The 17989-nt window shown below is 39.8% G+C and overlaps 1 protein-coding gene across 1 annotated transcript; it reads left to right on the top strand.

Moving 5' to 3' along the window:
- Positions 1 to 131: 131 nt before the first annotated feature.
- Positions 132 to 1696, top strand: RB195_026453 (uncharacterized protein; the record flags this gene model as incomplete). The annotated part of the gene is made up of 2 exons (XM_064176942.1): positions 132 to 200; positions 1505 to 1696. 2 exons carry the CDS (start codon positions 132 to 134, stop codon positions 1694 to 1696), a joined length of 261 nt encoding a protein of 86 aa, XP_064070895.1.
- Positions 1697 to 17989: the final 16293 nt, after the last annotated feature.

Raw genomic sequence — 17989 nt, 5'->3', positions numbered from 1 at the left:
CCACTTCCAGCTGCGATTAGACGCGGTAACAGGGTGACGCCTGAGTCTAATGGATGAGGTGAAAGCAAACGCTGTGAAGCAGTGGAGGGATAAACTGCACTTTTTGCTGTTTACTTGTTTATTAGCGAGACATGGACTCATCGCGAATACTTCCCGTATCTGAGCCGAATCCGGTGGAATACTTGTTTAACGCAAAAGAGGTGATGATTGTCGCATGATATGCTACTAATGGGACCTTGCTAAACTTGGGCAGCTTTGTTTATGTTTGTGTGACATACCACAACAGCACACGAATAACACCTGAAAATGTTCAATATTGCTATGAGCTCCAATAGAACTTTCTGGCAGGGTAACAGAAAAAGGTAGCCAGCTTATTGAAGTGTTTCCAATTCTTTCAATTTCGACGGATGTTGAGACGCAAAGACAACCACACAAGGCTTACTTCATAGCTGATATGGAGCATGTGTACATGAAGACTGGAATGGAGAATGGGAGAATATTCATGGAAAGGATTCAGGATCTGTAAGTCGCTGATAGATTTGCTTTGGAGGGCTGAGAGCGCATGAGCGATGGTGATTTTTGTGGTCGAGTAATTTTGACGTTGGAGGTTGCCCCTTAGTGCTACCTTGACGAAAAACAAACTGCATGACTTATGTCTACAATGCCAAGACTTGAAAAAAGGAATATGTGTCCCATTCAAGGAATGGATTGTCTTACAAGGGCATAGATACTTCGAGCATACTTTCGGGCATTCCAGCACACTTGTTTTTACGTCTTAAATGGTCATTGTGAGTGAAAGATACTGCATTTGAGAGATGTCCAAACCACTCCAGAAAAGCTGCTAAAACAACGAAAAAAAAACGTCTACGTACTATTAATGGCTGCCTGCGACCGCTTCTTCACCAGTTTGATTAAACTGGTCTGATCACACATCCAATATTTCTTTGTCCTTGAAAGGAAAAATAAGATAGAAATGAAACCATCGATGCTTTTTTTTTCCAACAGTACCATCCAATATTAGTTGATTTTCTGATACGAATCTGGATAGACTGGTCCTTCGTTGCAAGACCTGGTCGTTTGCCGGATAAATACTTCCAGAGGAAAGTGGGTGAATACATATCTCCCCACATAATGCATCATCCATGTGAGGATTAATTTCTATTGGATAGTTGTATATCCACACCTATGCCCGTCTATCCATCGTGGAGTACCAATCAAGTCATATAAATGTATTCTGTACTGCCACTGAACCTTTGGAATAAAAAGGTACTTCGCTATTTCAGTCTAAAGGGTTGAAGTCGAACTTGGAAAGACAACAGAGGCGATTGGTGCGTTGTTACAACCCGGTAACATATAAAGAATTACCCAAGATAAAACTGGCTAACTCGTACTTCCCTGGATATGAAAACTTAGCCATTTGTGCCTCTTTTGGACGTCCTCACCACTTGAGAATTCATTATTAGTCCTCTCCTTTTCGAATGGAATCGAATGTATATCCGTATAGGCTGTTGTGATCCTATCGCAGGCCTCCATCTATGGACAGAACGTGAAAAATGCTCTCGTGTTTTACCGCGTGGAAGATCCTCGAATTCTAGCACATGTCGCACCGTCATTTATGGAAATCGCTCGGGATTCGCCTCGAGACTTCCAAGAGTTCATCGATGTGGAGGAGAGTATCCTCACATATGTGAGATAAAACGTGAAGCATACGACACCTTGGAAGGTGTTTCTGCGTGTAGGGAGGCATATGGCGCTCGTTGTTTGTGAATACCTCACTGCAAGTGCACATTCCGTAGGAATAATGGCTGTTGGATGAACAGAACAATAGTAAAGGTGCATATGTGCTGCAGTGAAGGAATTGTGTAGGAACTTTTTCTGAAAGGGTGTTGTCCTCAGCGGATAAACCCTCGTAGTTTAGTTTGGGAATATCCTAAGTTCCTCTACGTATAACTTCCAGAGGAAAAACCTTCGAAGATACTGTAACGAGAGAGAATATGACCGAATATCAAAATGTCATTCGATCAAATTCCTTCTCTTCTCACGCTGTCTTCCCAAATGCGAAAATTTGAAGAGTGGCCATTTTCGGTCATTGGCGGTCGGCGACACAAGGACTCGACGACTGAGCTAGCCAATATTGCCGAAAATATTAGGAAATCTCGACGAAAGAGAAGAGGTCGACTGGGACCCGCCTCCCGCATGTGGTCACGTCATCCTCGAAAATTGCGGGCTTTCACGCAGCATATGTTACTTCAAACACAAACACATTGGCGACATCCGAATTTATAAACAGAACAATCATTGGAGCATAGGAAGTGAGTGAGATGCTAGGGAAGATGTACTGATTCAGAATTAAGTTGATGGTATGCGTACAAACAGAATTAAGTTTATGATACGCGTGCAAATATAAAAATCCTATTCAATTCTGAGATGATGAAAATGCTTCGAGCATAATAAAAAAGTAAGAAATAAAAGAATTTGCAGAATTTCCGGATGGTGATTTCATAAAGCCATAATAGTAACAATAATAGTATAGTGAAGAACAAAATGGAGGTTCCTAACAAAGGGGACCTCGAAAAAATTGCATACATTTTATGTGTCATTTTCACGCTTCTCCACTTTTTTCTTGAAACATTCTTTTAAAACTCTCTTTTGAGCTGGATAATCTTTTTATTCGCAACCTACGTTCACAAATGAACATGCATTTGAAAAAAGGAATAAAATGCAAGCTCTCATTTTTTGGATAAACAAGTGTATCTTGGAGCAGTTTTCGTTGCAAGAATGGCCTCTTATGAGCAACCATAATAACTATATTATGGGAAACATCAAAGACGTGGTTCTCATAATGCTTTGTGTAGCCAATAACAAAGTTTCCATCCTCAAAAAGGCTGAAATATGGTCCGTGAAATTGAAAAGGGAACGAGTTTACTGGACTATTTGAAGAAATTTAAGAAACAATAAAGTGAAATGACGTAAAGGGTCTTAATTAACTTAAAGGACTTTGACTAAACGCTAAAGAAGATATATGCGATTTCAATGCAATAAGAAGTGAGTGACATGAAGCTCAGGAGTTGGTAGGAGTGAGGCGCGTGCAAACAAGAATGGTCAAAGTGAATTAAGAGCTTCCAGTCCGTTGCGGTTGCGGACATGAACTGATTCGAGTGGACTGCAGCCACACACGCATCTATGGCCATGCAGTCCACTTCCACTGCAGAAACCAGAATTCAAATCCTGTTTCATTGCGTAGACATCCAGTTCCCGCATTTAACCATATGTTGTGCAATGCCGCCTTGTCGGAACTTAAGTGACCTAACATAAAGGCTGAACAGGCAGAGCTACCGTAATTAAGGGTGCTTCAACAGTGAGCGGTCACTCAGTTGGCAGGTTTCGCATGCGTTGTTCTCACTTCCAAAACTCGCCGATGGAAAAGTTATGGTTATGAGGAAACTAGTTAGTGAAATCGGATTTCACTTTTTACAGGGTTAAACGGAGGCAAATTCAGTGAAAAAAAAACCTGGAAGACAGTTCCAATAGCTCAACAATGAGTAAACAACGAAACACTGGAACTTTTTCCGATAGTGTTTGTGGCAATTGGCGTTTGTATTAAACGATTTTCTTTCACTTCTCGACGAAAGATGCAAATAATGTAGGTGTCGCTCGAAACATTTCCATGAAATCCTCAAATTTCTACGGTAGGATTTCACGTTAGAAGCGTAAGAGGGAATCCTCTCAGTTCTTACCGTTTCCTAACTATTCCTACTTGCGAAGGTTGCTGAAATGTTTCACCTACGTGATGCAAAAATTTCGGTTCTGTTTTGTCTTGTTCTCGCACGAAACTGCATAGAAAACGTTAGGGAGATCATTCTGGTTGGAAGTGACGATTTCAGAACACTGCAACTGACAGCCAGTCCGAATCAAAACAACGAGGCCAAAGTTCGTCGCTGCTGGACAATAGAGTCGTTGTTTATCGGGGCATCGTTGCACGCCGGAATTTTGAGTTAGCCGATTGTCGCGAAAAAACAACTGCTGGATAAGTTTGCCGTAGTCACGCACAAGCGAGGAAATAAGTCTGGCCATCGAAAGAAACTCCGGAAAAGGCAACTATTATTGCTCCGCTCTAGATAACTGCTGTGCGTTTACCGTAATAAACCTGGCGCAGGAAGCACAGAGGTATCAGAGGTCTCAGGAGCTAATGCCGCTGTCTACCTCAAAATTCATGCGCCGCCCACCTGCCACCGTGCCCCTGCCGGATTTCCTTCCGTTCACCTGTTCTCTTTTGAATGGTAGTCCAATTATGTTTTCTCTTCGAAGTTCCTTCATTTGCCAAAAAAAAACCTTTCCGGAATTTTTTTTTCGTCGACTTCTCCTGCATTATGTGCATGAAAATCAAGGGGGTATGGTATTACCGTAATATGGCAAAGGGTCATGCAGAACGACTCCTGCAAATTCTGCCTGGCAGAGAAACTACGCATCATCGCTTTTTTCTTATGTATTTATATTTATTTAAACATCCGTATTTCACAAGCATATTTTGCATTTATTCTCTCATTTTTTAGTGTTCTTTTGTATGATTTCGATCCATAGAGAATCTAACTTCTGTTGATAACTCCTAAAGTTCGGGAATTGTAGAAATAATATGAAATGTGATAAATGCTCGGCGTTCAGTATTAAACGCAGAGGTGCTTGTTGAGTTTCTGGAATTCTTCGTTATCATTTCAGGACTTTCTATGCATCTTCCACGCTCACCTATTCAACGAAGGTCGAGTGTGTGAAATTAGTGCACTGTTGAGAGAATTACGAGCATTTCCCAACGATATGGTCCCGAAATCACGTGGAAAATGAGTCATGTTCAACAAAAGCTGACCCACTCTGCAAACGCATGTCGTCGACGATTCCGAAAGTTCTTCCTGTGCAGAAATATATAACACAAGGATTTTCCGGAGGAAATTTAGGAGGTCTGGTCATGCCTTTTTTGCTTGACTTTCACCTAAACTTAGCAATTTTAGTAGACCTCAAGAAGAAATATGTCAGTTTCTTCTCAGAACTCTTCCCAAAGAATTCCCACTATCCCACAATCTCTGCATAAAAACAACAGGAATGAAACAAACATCAGAATATGAAAGAATTTTGCGAGCTGTGGAAAAGCGAAGCTCGCACACGCCAAAAGGTTCTGTTTTGATGCTTGGGCGCTTCTTCATCGAAATTTTCCTATATTTCAATTCTTCAGCGCTCAAATCCCGTAATGGTTTCGCAATAATTTTTTCTCCAACGATTTGCCTTCTTCGTTTTCTTTAGTTACCTTGATAGGGAAAAATCAAGAAATAGCACATTTTTTAGGAACTGTAGGTCATTTCTTTCATTTCATTTGCGTTAAGGTTCTCGCTTGAATGGAAAAAAGAGTTACGGGGACAATCTAAGAACAGGTTTTAATTATAGTAATTAGCCAGGGTTTTTCCGTTTGAACAGAAGATCTTTGTGACGTAAGCACCCTTGTGAAAAAACACACGAAAACGAAACTTTCACTATTTTTATGGTCATATAATTATAATCATCTCATTTTTTTCTGTGTCTGCGCGTTAATGCCAATATTTTCGTGTTTTCCCCATTGGAATATAAAGAAACTGTTATTATCATGATTTTAATACTGCAAAAAAGTGCACATTTTCTTCCTCTGGAGGACAAACCACCCATTACCGTGTAGAAATTTATTTTTCGAGTGGTTCTGGTTTCAGTAACGTGAAACAACGTCGACAATTTACTAATTTTTACCAGTTTTTTTTTTACTTCTGGGGAAAACCACTGCAAAGTCTACTACAAAGTTTCGGAAATTTTATGAATTTATTTGTTGGGCACTCTACAAGAAGAAAGAAGACCTTGAAAGTGTGATGAGGTGTCGAAAGCGCTAAACGGCATGCATTACTGAGGATATCAGCTGTGCGACGGGACGGGCGGACGGCAGCGGAAACGAAGAGTCACGGCATAAGTGGAAAGCAAACATATCAGCTGAGAAGGCGCAAAAACGCTTCGCATGCAATGTGTCGAAATAGAGTGCGTCTCCATTAGAGCAGCGTGCTCGTTCGATGACGTTTCACATGACCAACAGCTGGGAATGTTGTTTCGTTTGGCTCGTGGACGTGTGTGGAGGGAGGAACACGTATCCCAGAGAGAGAAATGCCGAATTTACAGATATCCAAGCCTAACGACCCAGAAAAAGACTTATCCATTCATCCACATATTGGCAAGCACCCACATGTATTCCCATATGTGTTGAGATAAACAAAAACTAGTGGGGAATTTTCTTCCTATGCATGTTAAAAAATTACTTCATCTATTATTTAAGAACGTTTATTGAAACATTATTATTTATTATAGGTCCCGCGAACTGGATTGAATTACAATCGATTTTGATTACGTTCGATTTGTATTCATTTAATTGTTTTATTATTTAGTTATTCATATTTATTATTAATTTACCTTCACTTTTATGTTTATCATTATTTTATTTCATTTATTATCCTTGTCTTGTCATTCACAAGAAAAGTCTCACTGTTGTTGATACAAGGTGTAAAACGAAAAACTAAACATTTTCCTACAAACGAGGTAAACGTCTAAACAACTTAGTGAATGTATGCACTACTCATTCAGTGAACCAACCCGAGAAAGATACATAATTTCTGAATTTCAGAAATTTCGTATGAGCTGAAGGGTCCAGATGTTATCTGCAAAAAGAAACCTGATATACATATATAACAATTAATATGAAGCTCAAAGGATTTCCATGAAAATTTGATTCTCGAATTCTATTGGGATATCAACAAGACTCTGTTCCAAGCAACTTTTCGTGCAAAAAAGTTGTGATCCAAGCCAGAAAAAGAGGAGAGAGTGCGAATTTTTGCGTGGATACAAAAGGCACCGCACGACTGCACTGAATTAAACAGAAGAAATAAAAACAGTTACTAGTAATCAATTTTTAATAGAAAAGAGAGCACATTTCGTCACGTTGTTCGTTGTTTGTCTGTTTAGCGGGTGACTCTATCAGATCTCACTGAAGACTGAATCTCACGACCCAACTATTAAACATTAGAAAATGTGGCTTTTCTTGAAAAGAAAATCAAAACAGCGCATCCTGTGAACCTTTTATCCTACAATTGTTCTTCCTCTCTTCTTCTAAGGATCGTTAAAAGTGCCGGAGGCAAGATTTGGTTGGCATACTTTTTGCATTTATTCGAACTCTTTTCGACGGGCTTAGTGGTGAAGAATTCTCCACTTCATTGCGTGGATTATGAGATTATATTCCCATATTTGGATAAGGAATCAGAAGAGAATAGCTTCGCATTTCGTGTACTCTCGCCTTCGTAAGTATCTCCGCGCATGCACATTCACACAGATCCCCGTCTCTTCTCCTTTAAACGGTGACCATAGTTGGAAAAGAAGTGAACGTGTTACGAGGCAAAAAGAAGCGAAACCCGCAAAATATGAATCACCATAGTACCTAGAAGCCGCGGCTCCGCTTTGCCTGAAAATCCCATAATCTCCTCTGTTCGCTTTTTTCATTCTTCTGCGCTCTCGAGGACTTTCCCCTTTTCTTCCTTACTCAGAAAGCAAAGAGCAGACGATCCGTAACACTCCAGCTAGAATGCCTAAACAGCCAGCGATTTGAACTGTTACGAATATTGGGAGGAGTGGTCAATGAACTGCAGGATGACCATAGAGCTTCCTAGATTTGAAGGGAAAAATTGTTTCTTCAAGCGCTGGTATCACTGTTTATAAATGCAAAACGAAGGCATAAAGATGATGTCCCGAAATTCTCGTCTCATCGGCTCCTAAAGATTTTTTTTTGATATCTCCAGATATCTATCTTGTTTCTATAGATTTGACTAAGTGGACTCAACTTCCCGTACCAGTGTAAAAAGCTGCTTGGTCGGATACATCTGATGCTCTAGTCTTGATCAATCTGATGCTCTAGTTTCGGTTTCTAGATTTGAAGTGAATGTTTGCCATATCTGTCATTTGTAAAACTACGACGACCCTATCTATATTTACTGCATGATAGAACTCAATATGCTGAACACTTGAATTCTGATCTGTTGAATAGATCGATATCCGTTACTTTTTTTCTAGAAATTTATCTCCATTTTATGGATATTCTATTACTTCACTGACCATGCAGTGCTTGCTGTAAGCGGAAATTAGCTCAAATCGTGCGCGACAAACGGAAAAAGAAGGATAGTGGAAGGAGTGCAAAACAATGCACAGAAATGTGCAAAACAACTGTTATATAGGTCAAAAGCGGCGTATGAGCGCAAAACGGATAATAGTGGAGAGAAAGGAAAATAACTGACGTTGCTGGAACTCGTCTGAGTTATTTTCATGTAAAGATGAAAGCTGCTGGAGACAAGACCGTCCACTGAAATTCATAAGCAGCGAGAAACAGCGTGTATACAAATCACCCTCCTTATCATTGTCGATTTATGAGTGTTTTCAGTCACTTTGCTGAAAAAACCAATACTTCTGGATAAACTCTAAAAGTAGTTTAATGTTTAAGCTTCATTTCTTCCATAATACAAAGCGACAAAAATAGGCCGAAAATGAATGATATTGATGAGTATTTCTGGGATACGGAAAAAGCGGCCCTCGGGCGGTTCCGAACCACCGACCCTGCAGACAAAGTGCTGGCATCTTACCATTACACCATTCCGCCTTCTAACAGTTCAAGCGATTTTATGAAAATGAATAACATTGAAGGATGAAGGATAAAGTCACTGGCGTATCAATCCTCTTGGATGCGCCAACGCATATTACTGGAATTCGGTTTGCTAATCGCTGAGGTTTTGGAACGAGTGTTCGTCTATACTATGACTTGCGGGACCATCAAGTCAGTGTTTTTATCCTCCCAGACAATTCTGGTACCAGTTTATCGACCTCGGAAGGATGAAGGGCTTGGTTTGCACTAGAGCGGTTTTGAACCCTCGACCGTGTGGCTACAACGGACCTCTAACCGACTGCAACACACCCGAAGTTTAATAACAAGTCCTAATAGACCTACATTAAGCATGGCAGCGGCCAGCATTTCAGAAGATTGTAGGTGGGCTCCGCGAGTCAGACAATAGTTTTAGCAGAAAGTCTCCACAGTTTAAGTAATTGGTGGATCAAATGAGGGAGCACCAGACATGAATAACGCTGTGGAACTGAAAATCGTTGGATCGTTGTATCTATTATTATTACAGGAATAATATAGATATAATATAGATAATGCTCTTACTTGCTGTACTGATGTAGTTACTAACAAACTTCTTCAACTTTGGAGCAAAATTTTCTAAACTCGTTACTAGGTCGTCGATTTGCTACATATACCAATCTTCTGTAAATTCTAATTTCTAGGACTGCCAGAGGTTACCGGAAAAGCTGTATTTAGAGATATGCATACAGTTCTTCTTTTTTCTTTTCCGAGAGAATTTAACCAAAAAATCCCACAGTAATTTGCTTATTTGCTGCAGCAGTTCGGTTCGGGTTTATTCAACGGACAATTGTTTGGATTCGCGATTGGCGTGGCAGGGAAAGAGATGCTTAGATTTGAAAAAAGTTTTCTAAGCACGATTCAAAGGAATCTGTTAGTTCCCAGTAATGGGTTCGAAGGGAGAATGAAGTAAAATTAACGTTTTTTGAAAAGATCCGGATATTTGTAGATGGGTCTTCTGTTTCTGTGTCTTAAACAAACAGCGTGAAGAGAAAGTAAGGACACATTGATGTTTGCACTTGTTTTTATTTATACCATATGTACATAAGGATCGGAGAAATGGTGCGCCCGCCAAGCACATGAAAATTTGATCCTTTCCATTGCAACAATTAGATAAAACCCGTCGATGAATGAAAACGTTGTTTCAGAGGTTTTTGCATGATTATTGAATCGGTGTTCTCTGAATCCATTCTTTTGATAGCTTTCCCATTGCAGCTCCATTCTCCAAGTATTGTACACATGAGAAATTTATTTGAAGCGGAAAATATGCCCGTTAGCAACCACTACCATTTCTTTTCAGCGAATTATTTCTATTCGCTAATTCAATCGACCATGAATCACACGAAAACGCAAGAAAGCTTGCCGAGAACACGAGGGACACATTTCAGCCTTCATCAGGAATAAACGAAGCGTGCTACAAGGAATTCATCAACTACAAAGTTCTGTATGTCTTGAGATTTGAGGAATAGAAGAAACCGCAGTACAGGAACGAAATGCGAGCTCGAAGAGAGGTGTTAAGGCAAACGGTAATGCTTTTGTTTGCCGGACTTCTTGGCCTGGTCACTCAACGGTGACGATAAATGTGCGAACACTGTGTATTGTTTACGCGAAGTCCACGGCCCAGCAATTTATTTGTTTAAAAAATGACTACTGCAAGGAAAGGAGGTTTTTTTTGTCTGGAAAGCATTCGAACAGATTCCTTAGCAAGTAGTTAGAGTATGTTACTATTTTTATGACATCGTAAAAGCATCACTTTTCTTGTGTTCGCCTAGATATTTAAAAGATTTTCGAGAAAATCGGAGAACTTTTAGAAAGTGCGTGAGTTCCTTTGCATTCGAACACGTCACGAGGAATTTTCCTAGGAGGCATTCCTGTTGTTCAATATGCCGCAGATTTTTTCTAGTGTGCGTCATCTCTGGGAAGACGAAATCGAATAAAAAACTGAGACCACATGGGGCTCCTCTCTAAGAAACGAGTAATTATCTAGAAAAAAGTAAACACAAGTGCTAGAAACGTGTCAGAGACGTTAGGGGCAGCTAGGGGTATTTTTCAAATTTTTCTTCGCGTAGATAACTAGCTGTCTCAAACATTACATATAAATCTTGTATCCTGCCAAAGTCTAACATTAGTCGTTTTTCTAGTAAATTTCTCCGTTTTTTCCCGCTTCGCTAACCGCAACCATTGCAATATTTTCCCTCAGTAACATTCGTTTAGCTAATTTGACCTGCAACTTCTCAACTTCGAGTGGTTGTGGTAATTGCTCCTCATGAATCAAAAGGAGATTGTTCCAAGAAAAGAATCTTTTTTCCTAGCTTCTTTTTGTTTCTAATTCTGAGTACTAGTTTACTTTTATCTTTATAAGTAGCTGTGTACTATTTAATTTTCAAAATGATTAACTGCAACGTCACGGAGCGGATGAAAAGAAGTCTTTTTTTTTCATTTTTCACCACGAGTTCAACAATTTTTGCTGTATTGACTTCCCAATAGTTTGCTATTTTAAAATCCTAAAAATCTGCTGCGAGGATAAATAATGGCTACTCTATGTATGTTCTGAGTTGATCTTTGTCATCTTCAGAGAATGACTGTGATGAAGTGTTTCCGATTTTTTCTTGTTTGCTTTAGTGTAGTCGCTGAAAGTCAAGCGCCTGTAATTAGAGATCAACATGAGAGAAATGTGAACACAGCCTAGATAAGAGTAAGAAAATCTCTGCTCACCTACATGATTAGAAAACCAAAATTGTTGAGCGACAGACAAAAATTGTGGCAAAACGAGAATAGTGCAAAAAGTTATTCCTGTTTAAATTGGAGGAAAAGGAAGACGTTTCAGATTCACAGGGAAAGAAAAAGAAATCCACAGTTTATGTCTGAAATGATAACCCCTTCCGGACAGGTACGTAGACCAAAAATAGAAGAAACCAAAAAAAAAAAAACAATATAGTGACTGTTCTGATCCCAACAAAACTGTTTAGTAGTGGAAGTGTAGGCAAGAAGTGTCGCTTGAATCCAAGAAAAAAATCGTCGCTCATAAATATTTATACTCTTCATTGCAAGCGTACATCTTAAACCAAGCCTCTTTACTTCTGATCCCACTTCGTTTCTTTAATGATTCTACTGAGTTGCTGCTTTTTCTCACTGGATCATCCACTGATCAGAATTGGTGCACAATGTAATTCTGTCTTTCCGAAGGCATCACGAAGTTGACGACAAAGTTGGGATCTCACCACGAACAGGGATAGGGGTGTTGTACACGAATGCAAGAGTAGTTACACTAAATACCCACCCGCAATACAAAAAGACAACGTGCGATAGAACGATTGCAATCCACAGCGCGTCTAGGATTTAGCATTTTTTGGCGTTGTAACGTGAACGGAGTTGCTGGCGTACTACCACGTAACAAGGTGCATCGTAGGGAAGACCGGTGCAACCAGAACTGTTTCTCACGCTTTGTTTTCTGAATTACCAGCCAGAATTCAGATTGATCACACCTTTACTTCTGAACGACACCCTATTCTCAAAGATGCAATTTATGGCTGGCGGTGAAACCGCTTTCTATTCTTGGAGAGACCCAAACCGCCTACTTCGTGAGATGCCGTCTTTAAGTGAGTCACCCCAGTCTTCAGGAATGTCTTAGTGGATGCTGCAAATTACGTCAAATGACGAAATGTGCGGCCATTTGAGCAATTTCGAGGCGGTGCACTGCAAAAACAGCAGAACCCGTTGCTACGCGAAATAGGACACGGTTAATTGAATTCTGTGTTGACATAGTGCATAAAAGCTCTCCTCTATTTTATTCTGACAGACGTTGTCGTTGTCGTTGAGATCGAGACACTCACAGCACAGTATTCTTTTGGACATATCTATTTGAATAAATCCGAGGGAACGGCAGCTGGGAAGGAAGGAGTTTTGTGAGGGCAACCGGGAAAATTCTCAGAAAGTTGTAGAAAATAGAAATCTCTAGATTTATAGCGCTAAATCCCTCACTATTGCTAGGAAGATTCAACAGTTGTTCCAGCTGTTTGCTCCGTTTCATTCAGAAATTTCCCCAACAACTTTTTTCTTCGGATATTTTATGTCTCATTCTTGCGTCGGCTTCTTGTTAACGATCAGACTATTCAAACGCTTGTAGTTTTCTTCTTGTCACATTTCTTAAACATGCAGCTGCAGGTTGTTTTCGATTCAAAAATGGCGAATTTAGTTGCTCAAAAGAACATGCGGGAAGTTTTGCACAAGACTTTAAAAACACATCCAATAAACTTCTAGAATGCGCTTATAAATAAAATATAATAATATTAATATAATAATATAATGGGGAAAACTGAATTCTTGAGGTATATTTGAAATCAGCAGCTCATTTGCTTTCGAATTGTATTTTCAAAATTTGAAATGTTGCCCACTCCCAAGAATTTCGACGGCTTGCGACGGATTTTGGGACAGAGGTTATTAGCGGCGTAGTATTGTGTGGATGGGAACGTCAATCAATTTTCCGGGAGCAATGCTGAGCTCTTTATGTAGAAACTTCCTTTGAATCCCATTAAAATGATTCCTGGGAGGCCTAATGATTTAAAACAAAAGAAGTTTGTGAAAGGCCACCGTTACCAACAGCTGCGGTTGTTCTAAACTCTCCCCAACATTCAGAATAGCAAAAAATGTCAATGTGTTAAGACGGACCTAGTTCACAAGTCTGCAAAACAGTAATTTGCATCCGTACTCACAAAGAGCATTAAAAAAAAACTCTGAAAAGAGAAAAACTTTGGGTTTTTTTTTCCTTCTGGGAGACATCGAGCACTTCAACAGCTGTCTTCAGCTGTAATTGTACAAAAAAAAAATTTACAACATCACTTTTTCTCCCCGACTAAAACCTGAACACAAAACTCATTGTCGCTGACTTTTTCTGGAAGTTACTCAACAGTATCGATTGCAAGATCTCAAACTATTTTTATAAGGAAGAGGTTATAACGTGGGGATTTCGCTAGTTCTCCTATTTCTAAGGTTTCTAAGTTTGTGGGCAGTTTCAAAAAAATGAGAGAGAAGAGAATCTACTTTTAAAAATAAACGAAATGAGATGAAACACAGTTAAGAAATAGAAATCATCCAATTCTTCTAATATAGCAGGAAGTAACGGAGAATCAAGAAGGAATGCACTGAAAAGAGAAAATCACAGAAACTGATATCTACAGAAATAACTTTATAAATTCTGATGAACGTATAAATAAACGCTTTGAGTGGATTTTCTGAAGCGCCAACATTAATTCTCTCAAAAATTAATTGTGAGCATATTTTAAAGCTAGCGGTCTTTATTACTATTTGACCTATTGATTGAGGACATCCTAGGGCCATTTCAAAAAATAGCAAACAGGATCGAAACAGGGGAACACGATATATAAATATGCTCGTAAAAGAATGTATTTAGAAAATGAACGCTGAAAAAGCCAGATACACGAGCAAAACACAGCTCAGTTCAAGAAAAGTTACAAGAAAATGTGAAACAAATTCTTTGTAACTGCTTGTTTCACTGAAGTAAACCAAAACCAAAGAAGAAAAACAATGTCAGGGTAGCATCGTTGTCCGGCGATAGATTAAAAATCCTAGAGTACATCGAGAACGAGTTGCTGTCGAACAGGAGTTTGAGGATCGATTTTATGCAGCGAAATCGGATACGGTTTATGAAAACAACGAGTGCCATGGCTAGGTAAGCATGTTTTTCAACTGCTAATTATATGCACGGATAGGTGAGGAACCAAAGAACGAAAGGAGGGAGCGCTCGCCTCTTTTCACCTTGTTTTAAGCCTGTGACCTCGCTGTAATCGATTGAGCACCAGATCAGTTGCATGACTCTATCAGTTTTTGTTTCGGGGCTCTATTTGTCTCACAAAGAAATACTTCAGAACTTAGAGTACAACTTACCACTTTTCCTTAGCATCAAATAAGCATTTAGGAAGTTAAAGTAGGATTTACTGCTTTTTTCCCCAGTATTCTTTTAAGGTATATTTCAGTTCAGTTTTCAGCCTCAGAGGATGTTTTCAGGTTCCTTCGCTTTTGTCTGGAAACCTTGCTGGAAAATTCCATACCTCTGCTAATTTTCCCTCTCCCCCCTGAACGAACCAAATTTGCCATCTACTGAGGACATTCTGGAAGACAAAACTTTTGAAACGATAGGGCAACTGTGCAGCTGTGTATGCACTCCTTCCCTCCTCTGAAAAACAGTCGACGACCCGATCTGCCTTCACCCTGACCCGAGTAATGATCTGTCCTTCTCAAAGCGAGCTCACACCTAATCCCACTCACTCCAGCTATCTTCGCTACCTCAAGAAGCTTATCTCTTCCATTCTACTTTTTGCATCACATTTGCTATCACATATCTTCAAGAAATAACTGGACCTAAAAATGGGCCTCTCGAGAATGGAGAAACTATGTAGAGGTGCTATCCAAGACAACGAAAACTATTCCATTCTTGTTACTTTCAGTTTATTTCTCGCATATATACATATACAGGTTCTGGAAATAAATATGTAGTGTTGTTGGAAATTTTTAGCAACTTGTGAATAGTCGTTTGAAGTAATCCGAAAACATCCTAGTGTTATATCGTACATAGTTCAAAGAAGCTTCCAGAGCCTACGGCCTCTTCTCAGAAGTTTCAGAGTTGTATTAAAAATACTGTAGCAATCGAGAATACTCTTTCTTCAAATCAGTATTTTTAATGATAATCAAGAAAGGAGAAAATGTCCACTAATTTACAGAAACTCCAGCTTGCAAGCATCAAAAAAGACTGCTGATATTTTTAAAGGTCAAATGAGTGTTAGAGTAAGGGCTAACCAGATGTTCTTCTCTAGTTTCACCATAAGAAGAACTAAACACATCCTGTCTGAAGTAGGCACTGGCTACAGGGTGGTACATTTATTCCTGACCCCGAGTAATTCTAGTTAATCCGAATGTTCTTTTGTCTTGAAACCTCGGCATATTCTGTTTGTGTTTTGTTATGGTGTGCCTGCGAGGTTTTTAGATAGAACCTTTATTTGCCTGACGTTTCGGCTTTTTCGTCGTCTTCAGAGGCCTAAATAGAGGATAACTGGAGCAATGCTACGTTTATCCCATCAAGTGTCACACTGCTCTGGGTCAGTGTTTCGATAATCGTTCAGGGTAGTGAAAACAGAAACCCATTTTCATTGAAAATGGTCTTACGTGTTGCTCCACCGGATGTGGCGCGGCTGGTTGCACGCACTTGACAAGCATTCATTCCTATTATTCATTGAAGGGTTTCTTTTAAGAATACAAAACGCCTTCAACGTCTTCCTTGCCGATATTTCTGTTTCGTGAGGCAGTATAACGCATTTCACATCGTAATCGTTTCCGTTGTGGGCCTCATGTCTATGCCTTCCTAGTGGTGTTATCAAACTTTTTCGTAGCTTTTCTGCCAAGTGTTCATTGATCCTCACTCCAAAATTCCCCAACGTAAGTTGCATTGCATATCAAGCACTCAATCTCATACATATATTACCAAATTTTTGCGCAGTCGCCTGTTTTTCCGTAAAGACAAATAACACATCTTCCACAGATGCAGTATCTATCATATAGTCTGTTTCTAACAAGCTGGCTTTTGATGTTTGCATTTGGGATATTCACCAATATCACGTCATCTTGTAATTGTGCTTGGATAATGCTTCGCTGAACAGCGGCACTGACACTGTCAGAGATAAAAGGAATACGAAGAGAAATTTTGTTTTCGCGCGGAACATTGCTGTTTACAGTGCGAGTTCTTCGGTAATGCGGTCGTACTGTATGGCCTTTAGCACATGCAATTTTCGAGGATAGTCTTCGTGATTCGTGTCGTTCTTGGTTGCCAGTGTATACTTCACTAGCGGTTTTGAACATATTACGAATCACTGCGCGTTTTACTGCAGTCGGATGTGCAGATTTGGCGTGCAATATGATGTTCCTGCAACTTTCTTTGCGATACCACTTTACTCTAATAATGCCGTTTGAAGTACTTAATTGTGTGTTGAGGTAAGGAAACCATCCTTCTTTTGGGGTTTCTCGTGTGAGTCTTATATATTGCGATTGTTGGTTGAGTATTCGGAAACACTCGTCCATTTCGAACTGTGTTGATGTTATGATGCAACAGTCGTCAATATATCTGCAATACATCAATGGTCTACGCGAAAGCACTGGTTCTTCGATTCTGCTCATGAAGCAGATCGCCGGTACTGGTGCTACTCTTTGACCCATTGCTAGCCCTCTCAGTTGCGCGAAATAATTTCCTGACCACCTAAAGATATTACAATTCAGGCATTCCTTGATAAGTGTTATTATGTAGATTTACTTAGCCCATATGTTTCCAAGTTGTTACCATATAAATCTATTATCTCAGAGCTTGCAGCGCCTCACTCTTTTTTACATTCGTGTAGGGTGGGGTTACATCAAAGGACTCTATAACGCAGTTGCTCTCAACTCTCGCACTGCGTAATCGCTCAAGGAAATGGTGCGTGTTCGACAAATGAGATGGTATTTTAGGCAAAATTTGACTTACGATTTCGTTAAGGAACCACGAAATTCGATCCGTTGGTCCTTCCACACAACTTATTATTGGTCGGATTTTGAATGTTGCCGCTGTTGTTGAGTTGATCTCATCGAGTTTAAGCTTATGCGTTTTGATTAGGCTATAGGACACAGGACAGGTCGGTTTGTCAAGCTTGAGGCGGCTTACAAATCGTTCGTCAAGACCAGCAGATTTTCCTATGGACATCCATACATGATTCAAGCGTTTGCACTGCACAAGGAATTCTTTCTCTCTATGCGGCAATAGATAGTTTTATCTTGCAAGTGAAGATTTGTTATTTCACGACCAAGAGCCTGTGACATGACTACGAATTCCCCACCCTTATCGCTTACTGAAAGGCGTATTTTCCCTCTTCTAGTCATTTCCCGGATTTCCGTGAAACCCTGCCATTGCTCGCGCGTGAGATTGTTAAGGGTGAGTCGTCTATGATGGTTATAATCGGACAACACCCCAAATAGCAGAATCCTAAATTTTGTATCTGTTTCGCGAGCTGGTTCGGGTTCTTTATGAGTGCTTTCGCGTAGACCAATAATGTATTGCAGATATATTGACGACTGTTGCATCATAACATCAACACAGTCCGAAATGGACGAGTGTTTCCGAATACTCAACCAACAATCGCAATATATAAGACTCACACGAGAAACCCTAAAAGAAGGATGGCTTCCTTACCTCAACGCGCAAATAAGTACTTCAAATGG

The sequence above is a fragment of the Necator americanus genome (assembly GCF_031761385.1).
Source record: "Necator americanus strain Aroian chromosome Unknown Necator_2022.05.29.01.07, whole genome shotgun sequence".
Classification (NCBI taxonomy): domain Eukaryota; kingdom Metazoa; phylum Nematoda; class Chromadorea; order Rhabditida; family Ancylostomatidae; genus Necator; species Necator americanus.
The sequence above is the reverse complement of the archived record's forward strand: the minus strand, read 5'-3'. Positions and strand labels throughout refer to the sequence as shown.